This window comes from Phocoena phocoena, chromosome 10 (genome assembly GCF_963924675.1).
Source record: "Phocoena phocoena chromosome 10, mPhoPho1.1, whole genome shotgun sequence".
Classification (NCBI taxonomy): Eukaryota; Metazoa; Chordata; class Mammalia; order Artiodactyla; family Phocoenidae; genus Phocoena; species Phocoena phocoena.
Window position 1 is genome coordinate 89,117,567 of NC_089228.1, and position 19,801 is coordinate 89,137,367.

The 19,801-nt window shown below is 37.5% G+C and overlaps 1 protein-coding gene across 1 annotated transcript in view; it reads right to left on the minus strand.

Annotated features, from left to right (window-relative positions):
- CDKAL1 (CDK5 regulatory subunit associated protein 1 like 1) overlaps positions 1-19,801 on the minus strand; it is a 640,361-nt gene that overhangs the window by 412,314 nt on the left and 208,246 nt on the right. Inside the window, exon 8 of the mRNA XM_065885642.1 lies at positions 15,074-15,194. Coding sequence (XP_065741714.1) covers positions 15,074-15,194 — 121 coding nt within the window. The remainder of the gene's footprint in view (positions 1-15,073; positions 15,195-19,801) is intronic.

Consider the following 19,801-nt stretch of genomic DNA (forward strand, 5'->3'; position numbering starts at 1 on the left):
GGTGAAGGTCTAACCACCTGTCAGAGGGGTCTCTTTCTGTTTGTCACGAACCAAATTCTCCAAAAGTGAGTGCAATCGGCAGGCCACCTGACTTCAGGCTGTTGGGTCCCGTGGGCCTCAGTTGCATCATGTATGAAAAAAAGATTTTAAATATCTGAAATTCTTTCTAGCTCTAACAGTCTCTGAAAATATAAATCTGCCAAAAGGATTTTTAATTATCCAAGAATAGATTCGTATTAAGAAGGTGTGCGGGCAGTTGGTATTTGGCCATGGGGCTACAAATAATAAAGAAACTTATTAAATAGTTTGCAAAGCCTATCCCTAATTAAAAGCGTTTTTTTTTTTTCCCCATCCCTTATAAAAAAAGGCCTCAGACCATTCTCATTAGTTGGCAAACGATCTTCGGCAGTACAACCCATTACTAAATAGCTTAAATCAAACTGCTGCTCACTTTGCAAACTATCATGTTGCTATACAACCCATCCCAACATTTGGCAAGGAAACGTTACAAAGGACAGATCCATATGTCTACCATAGACATATTTAAGTTTGACTAGTTCTTTCTCATCTAGTATTTCAAAATAAGGAGGCTTTTAGTAAAACATAATTATGTAAAAGCCAAAGATGTGGGTTCTAGTCTGGCTGGCTAGCTGGCTGGCTGGCTGGCTGGCTGGCTGGCTTGCTTTCTTTCGTTTATCCACTCAAAAAAAATGTCTGAATGGTCCAGTAATTTGATAACCCAAAACGCCTATGTTGTTTTAGAAAGAATTAATAATAGTGATAATGGTAACAATCTCTTATATAGTAATTATATTTACCAGATGCTTTTCTAAGCTATATATAGATATATTTAATCTCCACAACAAGCCTAGGAAACACATTATTTTTATTATTATTCCCACTTCAGAGATGAGGAAATTGACACACATAGAAACCTGCCCAGAGTTACACAGTAAGCACTGGAGCCAGAATTTAGACCCAAGAAATCTGGCTCCAGAATTATACTCCTAACACTAGGCCAAATGGCCTCTCACATTCAATAAATGAGGCTATATCTATACTAAGATGGTAGCTCTGGGCACATTATTTTATCTCTTCAACCTCAGTTTCTATAAAACAGGAATAATAAGGAAGACTCTATAGTGAAGTAAAATACGTACCCTCTTGTTAGCATTGTAAATGACAATGCTTTGGAAAGCAATTTGAGTTTATATTCCAAGACCCATAAAAAGGTTCTTAACCTTGACATAATAATTCCACTTCTGTAAATTCATTCTAATGAAATATATTTGAAAAACTATGCTTTTTAATATGTAAGAGTACAAATTAGACATGTCAAAGTTAATTGCAGTTAAGACCATCAGAACAGAAAGAAAATAAAAAGACAAAGGTAAATTATGAAGTATTGTGTCCTAAAAAGAACGGATAATCTAGTCTAGATCATAAGAGCTACTTTCTGGCTGTTGTCACTATATCTCAATCCAGGAAAAAGGTTCTGCCATGGTCCACTCTCCAAAAAGAACGAAACAAAAACAAAAAAACAAACAGAAAAACACACCCGTAATTCCATATCAGATGTAGAGAAGAAAATAGCATATTGGTGATACCCGAAGACCAAACTACTCTAGTAATCAACGTATCCTGATGGTAATGGCACCTCATGAAAAGACAGGAGACATAGAGGATGGGAGAATGGGAAGGGAACAAAGCAATAATTTAAAGAAGATAAAAAGACTGCAAGACAAGAGAAATCAGAAAATATAGACATGACAGGATCAATTAATTAAAGTTGTCTAGGAACCATTAAGATGTAAGCATAAAAGATAAAGAAAAGAAACTAAAAAAATTAGGCAAGTCACACTGATGCTGCTTCAAATGAGCATTTGTTAAGTGTATCAGGAAAATACATATAAGCCCTAATCAAATTTGGATTCTTTATTAGGATATGCAAAAATAAGATAAATTAAAAATTAAAAAAAAAAGAAACTGAAATATCTGTACTATTCTTAATTCCGTCATTCACCTTTGAAAATCTATCACAGAATTTAAAGTTAATGGAGTATTAAATTATGTCAATTATATTCCAAATAGAAATTTTCGACACAAAGCCACAATAAAATTAAGAAAATTCATCATTTGATATATTACTGTGAAAAACAAAATATGTAAGTGCAAGTCAACTCACACAGAAAACTTGCATTTTGCCAACTGCCATGTAGAAACCATTGAGCATCACTAAATATCACTAAGACTGGCTTTCAGCACCAGCAGAACCTCACCCCCACTCTCTCCTCATGAGCACTGGACAGAGATCTTTCTAAAAATTTTCAGGAATTCCCTGGCAGCCAGTGGTTAGGACTTGGTGCTTTCACTGCTGAGGGCCCGGGTACAATCCCTGTTTGGGAAACTAAGATCCCACAAGTGTGGCTAAAAAAAAAAAAAAAAATTTTTTTTCAAAATTTTGTTTGCTTTTATTGTTATTGCTTTGTTTCGTACTTTGCATAAAATTGAGAAGGTAGGAAAATGAAAAAATAAACCTAATAGGAGAAATAAGAATGAGAAAGAAGTTGGAGTAAGCAAACTGGGGTCTTAACAATTCCATTCTCTGGAAGTGAAATCAGGTGTTTAACAGAGTAGGCAGAGACTCAACATTCAAAGGATCAGGGGTTGCCTGAATTCCAGAGTGAGAACAGTATGTGACGGTGGATGATGGAATTCCCAACGGTAATCAATTTACCAAAGAGGCCCCCCAACCTGACTTGTTACTTGTTGTACAAGCCCATTTTCAGCCATCATATATCGTAGGAGTCCTGTTTTATTCATTCTCTGTATTTGTGGTCATTTCTAGGTACATAGCTCTAAGTCTCACACGTATTTTTTTAAAACCTGATGATTATATTCCATGATGATCAAAACAGCGTTATTTACCAATTAACGAAACTATGCTAGTAATAAAAAACTTATGGGGGCAGTGATAAAACAGGTAAACCTTGTTTCTTTTATTGCACTTAGTAGAGTATCTGATACATACAGATATCTGTAAATGTTTGTTGAATAAATGAGTGAATGACTAAAGAATAAACAAACAAATATGTGAACAAACCAATGAATAAAGTAGAAAACCACCCATCTTGACTGGGGATATCTTCCAGTCAGAGGGCTACTGGTCCTAAATAAATAAATCCATTGTACATACCTTGTTCTCTCATAAATTTACAGATGTGGGGGGGGGAGACAGAGAAACAGAGATGGGGAAAAGGAAGTGAGGGAGGAGGACAGACTAAAAATCTCATTTCAGACAGTTTATGTTTTCCTCAAGAGCAGTAATGGAAAAATAAAAGGTACTTTACAAGGTAGAAAGATCTTCCTAAATCAGTATTATCTCTCACCATTAATATTTATTTTAAGGACAACCTAAAAAGAACCACAGAAATACACATTACAAATCACAGAGCTATATACATTGTTTAAAAATAGAAAACCAGGATTTTAAAAGATGACCTTGCCTTAAACCCAGTTTCTTTAGTGGATTTACAGAAAAATACACATTCCTCAGGGACTACTTCATCAGATAAAGTAAATGAGGTCTTAACTACATGCACTGCTGCCTTTTTAAAAAGCCAAACAAAACATTCTGCTTTGTCAGGGTTGGCAAAAATAAAACAACTGGTGCTACCATGCTGAGATGTAGCAAAATAAAAGCGAAGTAGTTTCACAAATAAATATGAGATATATATTATTTTTGTATTGAAAAAACCCACAGGCTTTTATCCACAATCACATGTGTGTCCAATTATACTTAAAGTTGGACAACACAAGTATTGGGTTTTTTTTTTCCCCTTCCTGATATGGCTGGAAAACAAGTTTTCTTGAAGCAATAGGAAAATTGACAGATGGCAGCTCTTTGGAAACATCCATTCATTCACTCCTATTGTGCCCTTCCAAGTCCACCCTAACTCAAGTACTGACTCCAAGTGCACCCTAACTCAAGAAAACAAAACAAAAAAGACAACCAGACAGGAGGGTACACTTATCAACTATCTGTAAATCTATATGACTGGGCAGTCCTATCCTTTAAACATTGTAATAGGAAATTCAGATTCCATCCCACTGGATAAACTTAATGCATCTTAAGAGGCATTTGACACAGTACAATATAAGAGCAGAAATTCTCTCAACCCACCTACACTTGACGGCCCATGTTTTCCTTTCTCTTTGTAAAATTCTGGGGCCCACAGCATCTTTTTCGGGTTTAGTTGGCTAACCTCTAGATTAGTATCAAACTTTAGCTCTAACTGGCTTTCCTTTCAACTAACTAAACAACCACAGTTCCAACACAAGGATAGAAAACTGGGCTAGAAGCCAATGAACCTGTGGTTTACTGGAAAAAGAACTGGTTAGATGATGTGGTTTAAGTTACGACTCTGCCACTTACTGCTCTGTGGTCTTAAGCACACTGCAATCTAATTAGGCCCGAGGTCTGCCTTCTGCATAGTTGTGATAGTAATAAACTCGATAGTAATTGTACTGAACACATATTATGTGCCAGACATTGTGTTAATTATTTTAAATGGATGATCTCTTTAAATTCTCACAACACCATAATTATCCCCATTTTATAGATGAGAAAATTGAGATCTACAGAGGGGTTGAATAACATACAATATCACACAGCAAATGATAAGGCCAAGTTTGAACCCAGGCAATCTCAAGCTATCTCTTTCTAGCCTTTCTCCTACCATTCTCTAATTCGAAACACCCCCCCCCGCCCCGCCCCACGATCCACTCATCATTCTCTGTGTAAGACACTGCCTTTCACAATTCAATACAAAGAGGGGCACCTGCTTAGATGGCCTTTGAACCCACCAATGAGATACACTTTGAGAGACAGCCTCAGTATCTACTTTCTAGGGAAGCTCCTTTAACTCACCCAAACAATCCATCATGCTCATAAATAACTTTGTTCGCTCCTGTACTACTGTACTTACAATGATATAATTTAATTGTTTTCTGCTTGTTTTACTCTCTCTCCTGCTGGATTCTCAAGGGCAGACACCAAACGAAGGTACCTGTCAATCCTCTGTACTTGACAAATGTTCAGCCATGTTTGTTGAATAAATGAATGTCCAGAAACAGGGCTCTTTAGTTTTCTTAAATAACAAACATAAAAGACTTTTACATATGAAATAAAATAATAAACTTTCTAAACTATAAAAGCATCTGTAAGTATTTATAACTAATGTACATCCTCACCATACAATCTATGAACTAACCTGAAAAAAGTGTGAACCATTCTACTCGATTAACTTTAAGGCTTCTTTAATGATATGCCAAAATTTGAGTACCTTTAAATTTTGATTTTTATCCAAACTCAGTTATTCTACTTTCCTCAAACTAAATAATTTTGTTTATCAGAAAAATGGTAAGCAAGATGCACTTTTTATTTACAGCAATGGTATATTCTATAACATACTAGAACTTGAAATGGCTTGTAAAAAGCAGCCTTTTCTTTATATGTAATTACTAGAAAAGTTACATATTCATTTCAAAGTTTATGTAAAATAATGGTTACATAAAGAAGAATTTACAAAATTTAAGACTAAATCCCCACGCTAATGCTGTCTAAAATTTCTAACTGGGCCACTTACTTAAAGGCATTTATTAAACCTGCATTTCAAAGTTCTGCAACTTAATGATAATTACTTCACAGGTATGAGCCAATAGTGCCATCCACTGTTCTTATGAATGATCTTGCCCAAATACAGTTTTTAAAATGCACTAAAAATAGGATTACTTTAAAATTTTATTTGCACAATGTTTAAGTGAAAACAGGTATTTGGGGATTTCACTGAAGATATCAAAACAGCTGCAAATTTCAGGACAACTAGCTTTGGGATAAAAGTAAAAATGTAACAAGTTCAAAATTGACATAAATACTTCAATTTCACACATTTAATTGTTTGAGATAAGTTTCACGTCATTCATGGTCCAAATTAACATTTTTCTCTACAAAACAATCATCTATAGCCAGAGAGAAGTAATTGGAATTATACTCCAGCTCAGCCAGAAAATTTTTTCTGCATTTAAGTAACCCTGCTGTTACTGAAATACTAAAATACTTAAGTGAATACTGTGAACAAGACGGTTCTAAAAGCTACAGGAGAGACTAAGATTAACTTTTCTTCGTTTATTTGTCAAACATTCACTCAAAACTGAACAAATGAAAGAGGAGATTGAGGAGCTGGTGATGAATCGAATAAACTCCTAACTTTAAATTCTAGTACCATCACCTTTCCGGCCTAAATAGTACAAACGATGCAGAGAAAGGAAAGGGAGAGGGGGTCTTGGAGAATGCTGGTAGAGAACAGGATATAGCAAGATCACAATTGTAAGGAAAACACTTATTAAAATGCCCATAATGTGTCAGGCTACATGTACAGTAGGTAGTACATGTTACGAAAGAGATCAGCTCTTAGCAGTTACCCAGTTTATTTGAGTCATGCAGATAGAAAATAACAATGTCTAAGACTCCAAACCCAGAGCACAGAGGTCTCTCCAATGTACCATAAACTCTACTGTCTCCTCAGGAATAGGCTGGTACCACATTCCAGGCTCATTACTAAGAGATAAGCTTCCTGGCCTCCGTAAGCTTACAGAAGATCAAGAATAATAACAGCAGTTATTTACACATTTTACGGATGTGCCAAAAGAACAGTTATAAACTCTAGATTCAAGTTTCACATGGGTCATGTTAGGACTTCCATAATTTACTTTCGAAAGAATTGAATGTCAAGGGTGTAACATAAAATGTGTGAGTTTTTTAAGCTACAATTTGCTAGTATTTAATTAGAATGGCTACCTTCCAGAGCTTGCTGGTACGTTTTAGCTGTCTTTTATCCTTGGTCAACAGCAGAGGCTTTGCAAATTAGCATAATAAGTGACAGAAATAAGTTTTCATTTGTGAAAGTAGTGGTTAACTACTAGACACAAGTGGTTACCTAATAGCATAAAAGATAGTAGAAATGGGATCTCACTGGTGGAATCAGTGACATTCAAGATGAGTTGACTGGCTAAAATATTTGCCAGAAGAGGGTAAAGAATTTTGCAACACCGTAGCTGAGACGAGTGTTTCTCAAACTATCTATAGAGACAGATCAGGATTTTTATTTCCAACCTCTTATAAACCAGTATTTCTGTAAAATACAGTGAAAAGGAATTATAAGACATTGCAGCAAAGTTAAATCATCTTAAAAGTTTCTAAGATGCTTACTCTCAATTTCTATACTTGTCACAGACCAGTCATCAATAGTTAATAACCTGGCACTGGTCCATGGATCACACTTTGGGTGGCACTGGCTTGGACCATTAAGGATATTATTCTGTCTTGGTCCCTCCTTTACCCTCACTCTAGATATTGGGTAGAGGATTCTGGTTGCTTGAGGCTGACAATACTGTCTCATCTGGTTCAAGTGAAACTTTCGTGCAAGGTTCGATTTAATCACCCCAAAGAAGAAAGAGGACTTCACCAAGCTTGTAAGAACAGGTGGACGGTGCCAGCTTGCTTAATGAACTCTTATTGCAGATTCTGGACTGGGACTTGCTTTCATTATAACCTGACGACTGGGTTGTAGAGAAGCAACTAATCCTCATTGGTAGGTACTACTGTCTATCAAAAAAACTTCTAAGAGTATACATGACAAAACTGACTTACATTAATTTACAGTCATCAGTGCCCAATATATAAAAAAGTGATATTGACCAATAATTTTTAAATAAATGAGTGACTATTAAGTCTGCTGAATTCTTTTTGGAAAATGTTTTATCTTGAGATACTGCCTCTTGGAAAAAGGTGTCAGGACCTAATAGATGTCTCTGAGGACGGCACCGAGGCTGAGGGAGCTTTTCTCAAGAGAGCAGATTCAGAATAGTGCCACGGTTATTACAGTAAGGACATGTAAACAGAACAGTACAGCATAACTAGGAAAAAAAAAGAACACTTATTTGTTGACACCATGCTAAGATATAAGAAGTTAATGAATCACTGAATATACTAAACACGTAGTCATTTCAAAGGAATTATAAAATAAAATATCCCAAATTTTATTCTCCAAAAATGTTAAAAAAGATTCACCCTAATACAAGTGTGATACTGCATATATTCAACCTTCTAACAGGATCTTTTCGGAACCTTAATTCAAGCTTTATAAGAACACTTCTAATTACGGGTTGGCCAAAAAATTCGTTCGGGTTTTTCCATAAGGTGTTACCAAAAACCCGAATGAACTTTTTGACCAACCCAATGAATTTTTTACCACCAAATTTTTGTAATAGAATGTTATTTTCTGAACGCTGTAATTTAAAGAGTAACATTAAAAGATAGCATTTGAGGCTTATGTTTTCCGCACGTGTACTGACAATGGCAGTAGTCGTGTTTGATGACAAAGGTCAAGGAGAAGACGTTTTTACTTTGTTGCTGCCACATCTCATAGAGGGGCAGTAAGAGGATACCTGAGTATCTCACACCGCTTATATTCAGAGGGCTCAGGAGTCACTGCTGTGTACTCTCACCCCTAGAAGAGTGTCATGCTGGCACCTAAAAGCATTCATTCCCCAGAACGTGGAACAGAACAAGACCCAAATCCTCCCCATACAGGAGCTGCAATTAACTCTGTGTTTACAGCTGGATTTTTTGGATTATTTCAGTCAATGTTAGTTACCTGTTGACTTGGGAAATGTTTCTTTGTATATGTCATAATATCTAATACCATACCTGGTAATGTGGTAAGCACATAATAATTATATTTTCAAATGCATTGTGATTATATCTAGTTAATAATTATTTCATGTTTTAATCATTAGAACCAGAAAGATGGCAAAATGTTATTAGTAATGATCCTACTTCCCTTCTATGAGAGAAATTTGCATTCTTTCTCTTTCATTCATTCATTCACCTATGTATCTAGCCCTGGAATAGGGACTGAAAATTCCGGACATTACAGAAAAAAAGTTGAAATATCTTAGTTTGTTTTCCAAAAGCTAAGATGTCACAGGGGGAAAAGTAACAGATACTTTAAAAAAATGTAATAAATTCAAATATGTAATCTCAAAGAAAATTAGATTCCCCTTAAAGGTTCCCATATACCATCACTTTATGTCTGGCAGATGGCAAACAACAAGAAAGATGATAAATTTTAAAAGTGAACGTATCAGTAAAATATTACAGGGTCAGATGGTATTTTCCTAGGGAGGATTACCCCTTCAAACTAGGAATAATCTGATAGTAGTATCTAAAAAATGATATACCTTATATCAGAACTGCTGAGTAGCACCCAACCCTTGGCTTTGGAAGAATGAAAATCGCCAAGGGATTGTCAAGATGATGACTTTGATAGTGACAGAGACAGCAAAATGAAGCAGAGATTTTCTTTATGGCCCATTTTCTGATTTTTAACTTTTTGTCCCCTGTATTTCCTTCTGTCTCCACACTCCATTCTTACTACTAGAAAAAAAATAAGGCAATCACACAAATGGGGTCCCCTGACAAAACCTGAGCTTTTCAACCTCAGCTCACTTCTTCCTTTTATGCACATGTTGACTCCCTATTATACTGACCATGGCACCTGGTTGATACTTTTCTACATAAATATCCACAGATTTCCTACTCTGTTGTGCACCAGGACCATGACCTCACTCCACTAATTTCATGAAAAAAAAAGGGAACACTCTGGCATGACTCTTCAAATTTCATATATTTACCCCAGAAACAAGATTATTTCTGGCCAAATTTTTAATTAGAATCTCAGATTAGACAGAGCTTCCAGTTTATAGAAAATCTGTAGTGTAGAATATCAGCTGAACACCACCACCAAAGGGAGGAAATCGGGGAAGAAGAAAACTGACAAACCTTGGAAGGAGGGGGGATTCTGATCGAGAACTGGCTGTATCTCAAGTCAATGGAATCAAGAAGAGACCACAGTATATTAACCAAAACATAAAGGGACAGGACACTGAACCCTCCACCCTCCATTTTGCCTGACAGCATGTAGGAACTGAGCACCTTTCTCTAAGTTAAATCAGTGAAGACCTTTAAGAAAAATGAACTGATAAGCGCTACACTTAAACTTACTTTACTCTTTACTCCTTTACTCTTACATCTGAGGAAGCATGAAGGTGTCTTTCTCTCCAACACTTACCTTTCTAACTACATTCACAACTGTCCCTGTTTAAACAGTTTCTCCTGTCAATATATTTCTAATCCTTACCCCTCTGCCTCTAAACAAGCTCAGATAGAAATATCCTTGTATTCTAAAGACCACATCTCTCACTTTATAGCAGAACTCCTCCAAAGAGCAGTCCTTCTGTAGCAAAGCCCATTAATTTCTAACGTGGTTTGCAAATTTCCGGCTCTTTCGAAAATGATTCACCTAACCTGGCATTACTTCTCCTCAAAGGATCAAAAGTAATTGATAGTTAGACACTTCTTTTCATAAAACCTTCGCCACTGACTAGTTTTATTTCATAGATAATTCCTCTCTCTCCTCTTATTTCCTATATACGGGCACTGACCATTCACCTTCACTGACCTCAACTCTCACTCCTCCAACTAAGGCTTCTTTTTAGCCTTGTATTTCTATCTCCAACCACTCTTTGGAACTTCCAAATCCATGGTTACAAATAAATCCATTGGAGAATGCCAAAGCCCATCTTCTTAACCATTACACAGTACTGCCACCCTTGCTTTTCCTTCCCAAAACTACCACCCAGGCTCTCATTCCTTCCTGGCTCGGTTGCTATAGGAACCATAAGCAAGAAATGTGGGTGGCCTATAGATGCTGAAATTTCATTTCAAATGTCACTATAATGCAAAGATTATTCTGTGATCCCTTGCTCCTGTGAACCCACAAAAGTGTCTGACGGGCACAAGAGATAAGCCTCAGTGTCAGTCGCCTACTAGCTGCATGACAATGTAAAGTCACCTAACCGCTCTGTAACTTAGTTTCCTCATCTACTGAAAAATCTCACAAGGCTGCTGTGAGGACGAAATACAGGAAAAAATACACATTTCACAGAATTCTGTCTGGCCCACATTAAGCACTCAATATACATTAGCAATGATTAACTTCATTCTCTCCTGCATTTCAGTCATGTCCATACAGCTCTCATCATCCTACTAGACAAACATGTGCCTATTCATGTCTACAGGGAGTCCTTACCCCATAAGGGACAGTCTAGAAATAAGAGTGATATTGGACAAGGGGCAGCTAACCTCAGAAGGCTCACCTCAAAAAAAAGAATGTTGTAAATTGAGACAAGGAACCGAGTAGACCAAATTTATATATGCAATACAGCAAACATAAGAAGGATGAATAACTGAACATAAAATTGAGAGTATGGAAAGAAAAAATAAATGTTATTTAAGAACTAAAGGTATTCTTGGGCTTCCCTGGTGGCGCAGTGGTTGAGGGTCCGCCTGCCGATGCGGGGGACACGGGTTCGTGCCCCGGTCCGGGGGGATCCCACATGCCGCGGAGAGGCTGGGCCCGTGGGCCATGGCCGCTGGGCCTGAGCGTCCGGAGCCTGTGCTCCGCGGCGGGAGAGGCCACGACAGTGAGAGGCCCACGTACCGCAAAAAAAAAAAAGAACTAAAGGTACTCTTATTATACACAACGTGATCAAACAAGTAGTGGCCTCAGCTCATCCACAATCTAGCATGATATGAAATTTTCAACTTCTTCCTTGGCTAAAGCAACTAATATACTCCTTTTACATTTTAAGTTAGAAACGTAACAAAGCATAACAACTCTGTAGAGTTTAATGGTAACTTTGCTAAATTACCAATACATGTAATAAAACCCCATGCAAATGGGGTCCTTTCCCTAACTGATGAATAGAAAATTTATATGAAACTTATATATCCATATTTAATTTCAAAGCCATAAAACTTTGAAAAGTCTAAGATTTTGATGGAGATGATAATTTTCGCCTGAAAGAAATAATTATCCGTAGAACTCTTTTAAAACATTTAAATGTAAATGAAAAAAAGCAATGAGCTCTACCGGAGGTAAAAAAAATAAAATTCAAGGTAAAGATGTTAAGAGTGATACTGTCGACAAACACTCATGGAGAGACTTTCATCTGAGAACAAGTGATAAGGCTCCAACTGATGCAGGAAAATGATTAGTAGTCAGAGAAGTTCAGAAACTCTAATCTCAACGAGTGACAGTACAGATTAATTCTCTTAACAGCAAAAGAATGTTTGCTAATTTATTTACTAAGAGGCAATTCTATACTGTAATATGAGAGATGTGAGAGGATGAGAAAGTGAAAGGAAATACCCAATGAGCTTTAAAAAAGTCTATAGCCTCATTATAAGAAACACTAAATCCAAGAGAAGAAAAATTCAAATTATAAATATATGAAAAAATTTTAACTTAATGCTATTTAAAATGGCTACCTAAGCGAAATTTTGAAAAATATACGGCAAAATAAATTAGTAGTGGCTTGAAAATACAACATTAATTCAACATTTATTGAGTACTCACTTTGTACTGGACCCTGAAGTCAGAGATAATAATAGTGATAACTGAAATACCTTCTGAACTCACAAAGCTCATAACTAAGTAGAAAATATAAATTATGCATCCTGAGAAGTGCCATAATCAAGGTAAATAGGGAATGTTGTAGATGCACAACGGAAAGATGGAGGTATTTAGCCTGGTCAGGAGGGGAGGAACAGGCAGCCACCCAAAGAAAGGGGCACACAAGTGCGTACAGCAGGATTACCCACAAGTAAGTGGAGAAATGGTAAAACACACCAGGGGATCCTTACAGCACACAGACAGGCCTGGAGTCAAGAGACAGAAGGGCCTTGAGGCTGAGAATGTCAGGTAGTTCAGTGAGACTGAATACTGGAGTGCGAGGTGGGGAGTGACAAAATGGAGAAGTACGGAGACTAAAAATATAAAGTATCTTTGAAAACAAACAGTTAAAATCGACACTCAGCAGGTCACAAGTAGCTACAAAGTCACCTTGATCCTAAGATAACAGATTCTAATACAAAAGGGTTTGACAGGCCCTAAAATAATAACATACTTAAAGGAATGTGCCAGTCAAAAAGGAGTTGATCAGTCCTGCATTTTTTTTTTTAAAAAATGAGACTATCAGAAACATTTAGACTTTGCCCCTCTAAAGACATTGTTTAGGAGAAAGTACACTTAGCCAAACTCCAAGTATTACTGAGCAAGTAGCAAGGCAATTTGTACTGCAACAAGAAATTAACATGATCCCATTCAACTTTCTAATTATAGAACTCAATTATTCATTCATAAGTGAACATTTACTAAATCCCTACTGTGTACATTCTTATGTGTACTAAAGATACAATGATAAAAAACAAAGTCAATTTCCTACTTTCATGGAGCTTATTACATGCCAGTGAGGGGAGACAATTACAACAGAAATGGACATATGTCTGTTTCAATACTGAGAAATGTTACAAAGGAAAATAAGGTAAATATGGAGGAAAGGAAATGAAGGGATGCTGAAATTTTAATAGGAATTTGAATTCAGGAGTCAAAAACAACAGCAGCAGCAATGTAGGATGTGAAGGAAGGAGAAGAGTGACTGAGACAGAGGAAACAGCAAACAGCCTTACACCCATAACTTGGCTCAGGCTCCAGAGAATATATCAGATTCTCCTATCAATGTGACAGCTACACTTCTGACTGTTAAATTCTGACTTAGTCGCTAGTAGTCTCTGAGCTTGATGAGTCCAGGTTTATGAATCTTCCACACTGAAGGCCAGACATTGGTCCTGGACAAGTTCACGAAGTCAACTGAAAGTCCCCAAGGGCTTTTAGGGAAAAGCTAAATGTCTTCTTCAACAGTCCCCGGTCTTTGGCAGCAGTGTGGAGGATGAACCAGAGGTGGATGATAAGGCAAGAGAAAAGACAACCAGTGACAACACAGCTGCAACAGTGCAGGAGGAAAGGACGGCACTGGCTTGGAGAGAGGTAGAAAGATGCTGGAGCAGGAAAGATAAGTTCACCTGTTCTCAGTGGGAAAGAGCATGAAGAAAGCAAAGGGCAGAAGGAGCACAATTTTTAAAAAGAGAGAAGGAAGATTAAAATTTTAAAGGAGCAGAAGGCTTAAATCTGTGGGAAATGTGAGGCAGCTGCATGAATGGAGGGACTTTCATGAGGTTTGAATTTAAATTTATTACCAGACTATGATAATATAGATTAAAGTGGGAAATAAGTAACTTTCTCAAATGGAGTCACTATTTAAAAGAACCAAATTCAGCAAACGCAAATAAAACAAAGTATGACTGATTATACCAGGAGTTATAATCACGCAGAACTTCAGACCAACATGGCAATTAAAGAGTACTTGATATTCAGTCACGATGTTTATCTTCAGTTTAAGGCTCATAAAAGTAACATTTAAAAATATTCATTTCAGATAGTAATAATCAAAATATGGTTAGGATCTTGGGCAATATTTACTATAATGCTATTGAAAAAAATAGTCAAAGATGATGGGTGTATTAACCGTTTCACAGAATGAAATACTCTTCTTGGGCTTCCCTGGTGGCGCAGTGGTTGGGAGTCCGCCTGCCGATGTGGGGGACGCGGGTTCGTGCCCTGGTCCGGGAAGATCCCACATGCCGCAGAGCGGCTAGGCCCGTGAGCCATGGCCGCTGAGCCTTTGCGTCCGGAGCCTGTGCTCCACAACAGGAGAGGCCACACGAGTGGCCCGCGTACCGCAAAAAAAAAGAAGAAATACTCTTCTTAAAAAGATTTTAACCAAGGGCAGAGCTGGAAAACAAAATCCACATTTATTACCGAAAAGAAGTTAGAGTAATGTTAATCAAAGAAAAAAACACTTGCTGCGTATATAAGTGCAACTGCATACAGGGAACATCTTAGAGGGAACAATATCCATGTCTGATTTTTTTAAAAATTCATTTTTGATTTTTCTTTCCCAAGGAAATGTTCAACTACTTTTCTATGTCACATAGCCAGGAAAATTCATGGAGTATATTGAATATTTTATGAGTTAGAGAAAAGCTTACCCAGTGTTGATGGAAATGATTTCTATCAGTGGATTCTTCCTAATCTTTGGCAAATCCAGTCGTGCTCCCCCCAACCGTTTTCCATTATCCTTTTTCTGACCCAGCAGTCTCACAGAGTGACCTTCAAATAAAGCATAGAAAACACGTTAGCATGAGTCATACAACTTCACTTTAATTTACTGCTTTCAACAAATGTGTTAATATTTGCATTTAACTTTTTCTTTTATGAAAACAAATAAAAACAACCCAGAGAAGATATGGTCACTGAACCTAAGAAATACTACCAAAGGAAAAGGCAGTGGTGTTCAAGTCCTACAGTCAAAAGTGCTTTGCTTAGAATATCTGCACATTAATACTGCACAGATGAGAGAAATAGAAATATCCTCAGAGTGTCACTCCACAGGTATGAATGGCCCCTAACACAGACCAGATATGTAAATATATGAAGCAGGAAGGGTTCACTTGGGCACTGGCCCTGCGGGCCAGGTGCAAAAGCAGATCATCTGCTCAAAGCAAACTGTAAATCAAAGAAGTAAATAATTAAAAAGCTGAGATAAAATGACACTCTAGGGGGGCTTCCCTGGTGGCGCAGTGGTTGAGAGTCCGCCTGCCGATGCAGGGGACACGGATTCGTGCCCTGGTCCGGGAAGATCCCACATGCCGCGGAGCGGCTGGGCCAGTGGGCCATGGCCGCTGAGCCTGCGTGTCCAGAGCCTGTGCTCCGCAACAGGAGACGCCACAACAGTGAGAGGCCCACGTATAGCAAAAAAAAAAAAAAAAGACACTCTAGGGTTGGATTTTTAAGAACAAACAAAAGCTTTTAAACTTATTTTTTTTAAAACATTACAAAAGAATCAGAACACTTCTAAGACCCATTAAAATGTTGAATTAGTTGTAGTTACAGAAAAGTTGGAAGAATACAAGAATTCCCATCTCCTTGATATTCACCAAATATTATTTTCCATATTTATCATTTTCTCTATATACATACATATTGTTTTTTATAACTTTACTGAAGTACATCCTGTAAAACTCACCCATTGTAAGTACACAATTCAATGATTTTAAATAAACTTATACAGTTGTACAATCACCACAACCCATTTTTAGAACATTTCCATCACCCCCAAAACTCTCTCAAGCTTATTTATTGTCTATCCATGCTCCCATACCAAATATATTACATTTTGCTAATCTATCAACCAGCTGATGAACATTTGGACTGTTCCCAATTAACACCTTTTATAATAATGCTTCTATGAATACAGATCTTCATGCGGACATATGTGTTCACCTCTCTTAGATAGATTCCTAGGAAAAGAATTGTGGGTTATGTCATAAATTTATATTCACTTTTGTAAGAAATAACTTTTCCGAAGAAGTGCTACCATTTTATATCCCACCAGCAATGTATGAGGGTTTGACTTTCTCCATATCACCAAGACCTCACTCATATTGTAACTTCTGACAACAGCTATTCTAGTGGGCATGCAGTGGTATATTATTGTGCTTTGAATGAATAATATGCATTCCATAATGACTAACGATATTGAGCACCTTTTCCTGTGATTAGCCAATTGTATTCCCATTTGGTAAAATGCTGTCATGGTTAATTTTTATGCATCAACTTGCCTGGGCCACAGGGTGCCCAGACATTTAGCCAAACATTATTCTGGGTGCGTCTGTGAGGGTGTTTCTGGATGAGACTGACATTTGAATCAGTAGACTGAGTAAAGCACACTGCTCTCCCTAACACTGGTGGGCATTATCCAATTAATCAAAGACCTGAATAGAACAAAAAGGCTGAGTAAGAAGGAACTAACTCCTCCTGTCTGACTACTGAGCTGAGCAACTGGTCTTTTCCAGCCTTCAGACTCAAGACTGAAATATCAGCTCTTCTTGGGTCTCGCACCTGCCCAGTTGCCAGCTGTAACTTACACCATCAACTCTCCTGATTCTCAGACCTTTGGACCTGGACTGGAACTACACATCAGCTCTCTATAGTCTTCACCTTGCCGACTACAGACATTGGGAATTTTCAGCCTCCTTAATGGTGGGAGCCAATACCTTATAATACATCTCATGACACACACACACACACACACACACACACACACACACACACACACACACCCCTATTGGTTCTCTTTCTCTGGAGAACCCTCACTAATATAAATGTCTATTCCAGTATTTTGTCAGTATTTTAGTTATAGCATTTGTCTTATTATTGAATTATAAAAATTCTTTACATATTCTGGTAATATGACCTTTATGAGATATATAATTTTTAAATATTTTCTCTCAGTCTGTGGCTTATAGTTTCACTTTCATAATGGCATCTTTTGAAAATTAAAGTTTTTTTTAATATAATGAAGTTCAACTTATCTATATTTTCTTTTACAGCTCATGCTTTGGGTGTCATATCTAAGAACTCTCTGCCTAGCCCAAGAGCACAAAGATTTCTCCTACATTTTCTTCCACAAGTTTTATCGTTTTCACTCTTATAATTAGGTCTAGGATACACTGTGTTACTCTTTGTGTATAATAAAGGTCTAAGTTTATTTTTGCACATGGATATTCAATCATCCCAGAATCATTTCTTTTCCTTCTTCCTCCTTTGTGCCACTGCCATCACACATATTAACATATATAGTTGTATAAACCCTAAAATATAGTGCTACAATTGTTGTTTTATACAGTTGTATGTTTTTTAAAGAAAAATGTGAAAAAAATATATTTATAAAGTCCTATGTATTTACCCACATAATTACCACTTATAGCACTCTTCATTTCCTCCTGGGGATTTCCATTTGGTACCACTTTCTGCCTGAAAAATTGTCTTCAGTATTTCTTGTAAATCAAGTCTGCTAGCAAAAACTTTTTTATTTGGAAATGTCTTTATTTTGCTCATTTGTGAAGGATACTTTTGCTGGATATATCAACAGAATTCTTAGTTGACAGTTTTGTTCCTTGAGCACTGAATATATCACTCCACTGTCTTTGACCTCTAGTGCTTCTGGCGAGAAGTCGGCTATTAATCTTGTTGTTCTCCGGTACACAGTATGTCATTTCTCTCTTATGCTGTCAAGATTTTCCCTCTCTTTCTACAATGACTATGATGTGTATAGGTATGGATATCTGGGACTTCTCTACATGGAATTCATTTAGCTTTTTGGATCCGAAAGTAATGGTTTTCATAAAATTTGCGAAGTTTTCATCCAGTATGGTTTAAAACTACTGTTGTTGCTGTTGCTGTTTTTCACTGTATCCTTTTCTTTTGTGATTCCCATGACACATTTTTTGGTGTGCCAGATGTTGTCCCAAGGGTCTCTGAGGCCCTTTTCATTTTTCCTCTTTTCTTCTATCCAAATCAGATCATTTTCCTTGGTCTATCCACAGATTTTTTTCTTCGGCCATTTCAAATCTGCAGTTGAGCCCCTCTAATGAATGTTTTCATTTCAGCTACTGTACTTTTCAACTCCAGATTTCCTATTGGTTCTCTTTTATAATTCCTATCATTTTGTGATTCTGTACTCCAGTCACCATCATCATCCTTATCTTAAATGCTTTTCACATCGTTTCACTTAGTTCTTTCAAGTCTTTGCTAAATCCAACACTTCTGGCCGCTCAACGACAGTCGATACTGACTGCTTTTTTCCTGCTTGAACATGGTTATACTTGGTTTCTTTGTATGTATCATAATATTTTGTTAAATACTAGAAATTTTAGCTAATATATTGTAGCAACTCTCAATTCATATTAAGCACCCAAAGTGTAGACTATGAAGTTTATGTCTCCACAATGAATGGTCATTAATGTCCTTTCTTAGCTTTTTTGGCTTTCTTCCCTCCAAAGCGTCACTTCCCAGCAGTCAATTCTGTATCTGCATAGCAAAGCTAAGTCAAGGACTGGTCACGTATATGCTCAAACACCTTAAACCAGTAAGATTCCTAACGATGTGCTGACTGATCTGTGTATGAGACGAGAGAATTCAAACTCAGGGCCATTTTCAAGCCTGCCCTACCCTTACTTTCTCCTGGGCTTTCCTGGGTCCTCTCCCACCTCCTCACGATGTGCATACAAGCTCCAGCCAACAGGTAAGTGTAGGCAGCTTGGGCCCACCCCGGTCCCTGTCGTGCACGTGCACAACGTCCCATCAGTTTACAGTTTGCGAAGACTTATCAAGCATCCTCTCCCTGTCTCACCTCCCAGAAGTTTCTACTAAATCCATGGCTAGTCTGTCTGTCTACCACTTCTGCCAAACAGACCTACAACTTCAGGTGTGTAGAGCCAGAGACACCCCAGCCCCTACCCCCCTGCCCCCCGTCACGTGCCATAAACATCTTCACTTTCCCAAACAGTCCTCCAAGTCAACTGAGCCTTCTCGGGAGCAGCAGTGAAGCTGCTGGTTTTTACAGCCTGCCCTGCCCTGGTTGAACAACGTTGCCCACAGAGCTGAGGAAGGAAAACGGCAGTAGCACCAGGCACAAACACCACAGACTCACACTGTTCTTACCCAAAGCTCAGTTGTTTGCACAAATAAACACTTCTCAGTTTGCTGACTGCTTTTACTCAATTTCCAGAATGCAAGAATGGCTTGTTTTTGACCATTTGTCCAGCTTTGTTGTTGCTTGTGGGGAGATTTGTTGACCTTCTCACGCAGTCGTGCCACAAGCTAATCAAAGCCCACTTTTTAAAAGCAATTATTTAAAATAACTTCAAATACGT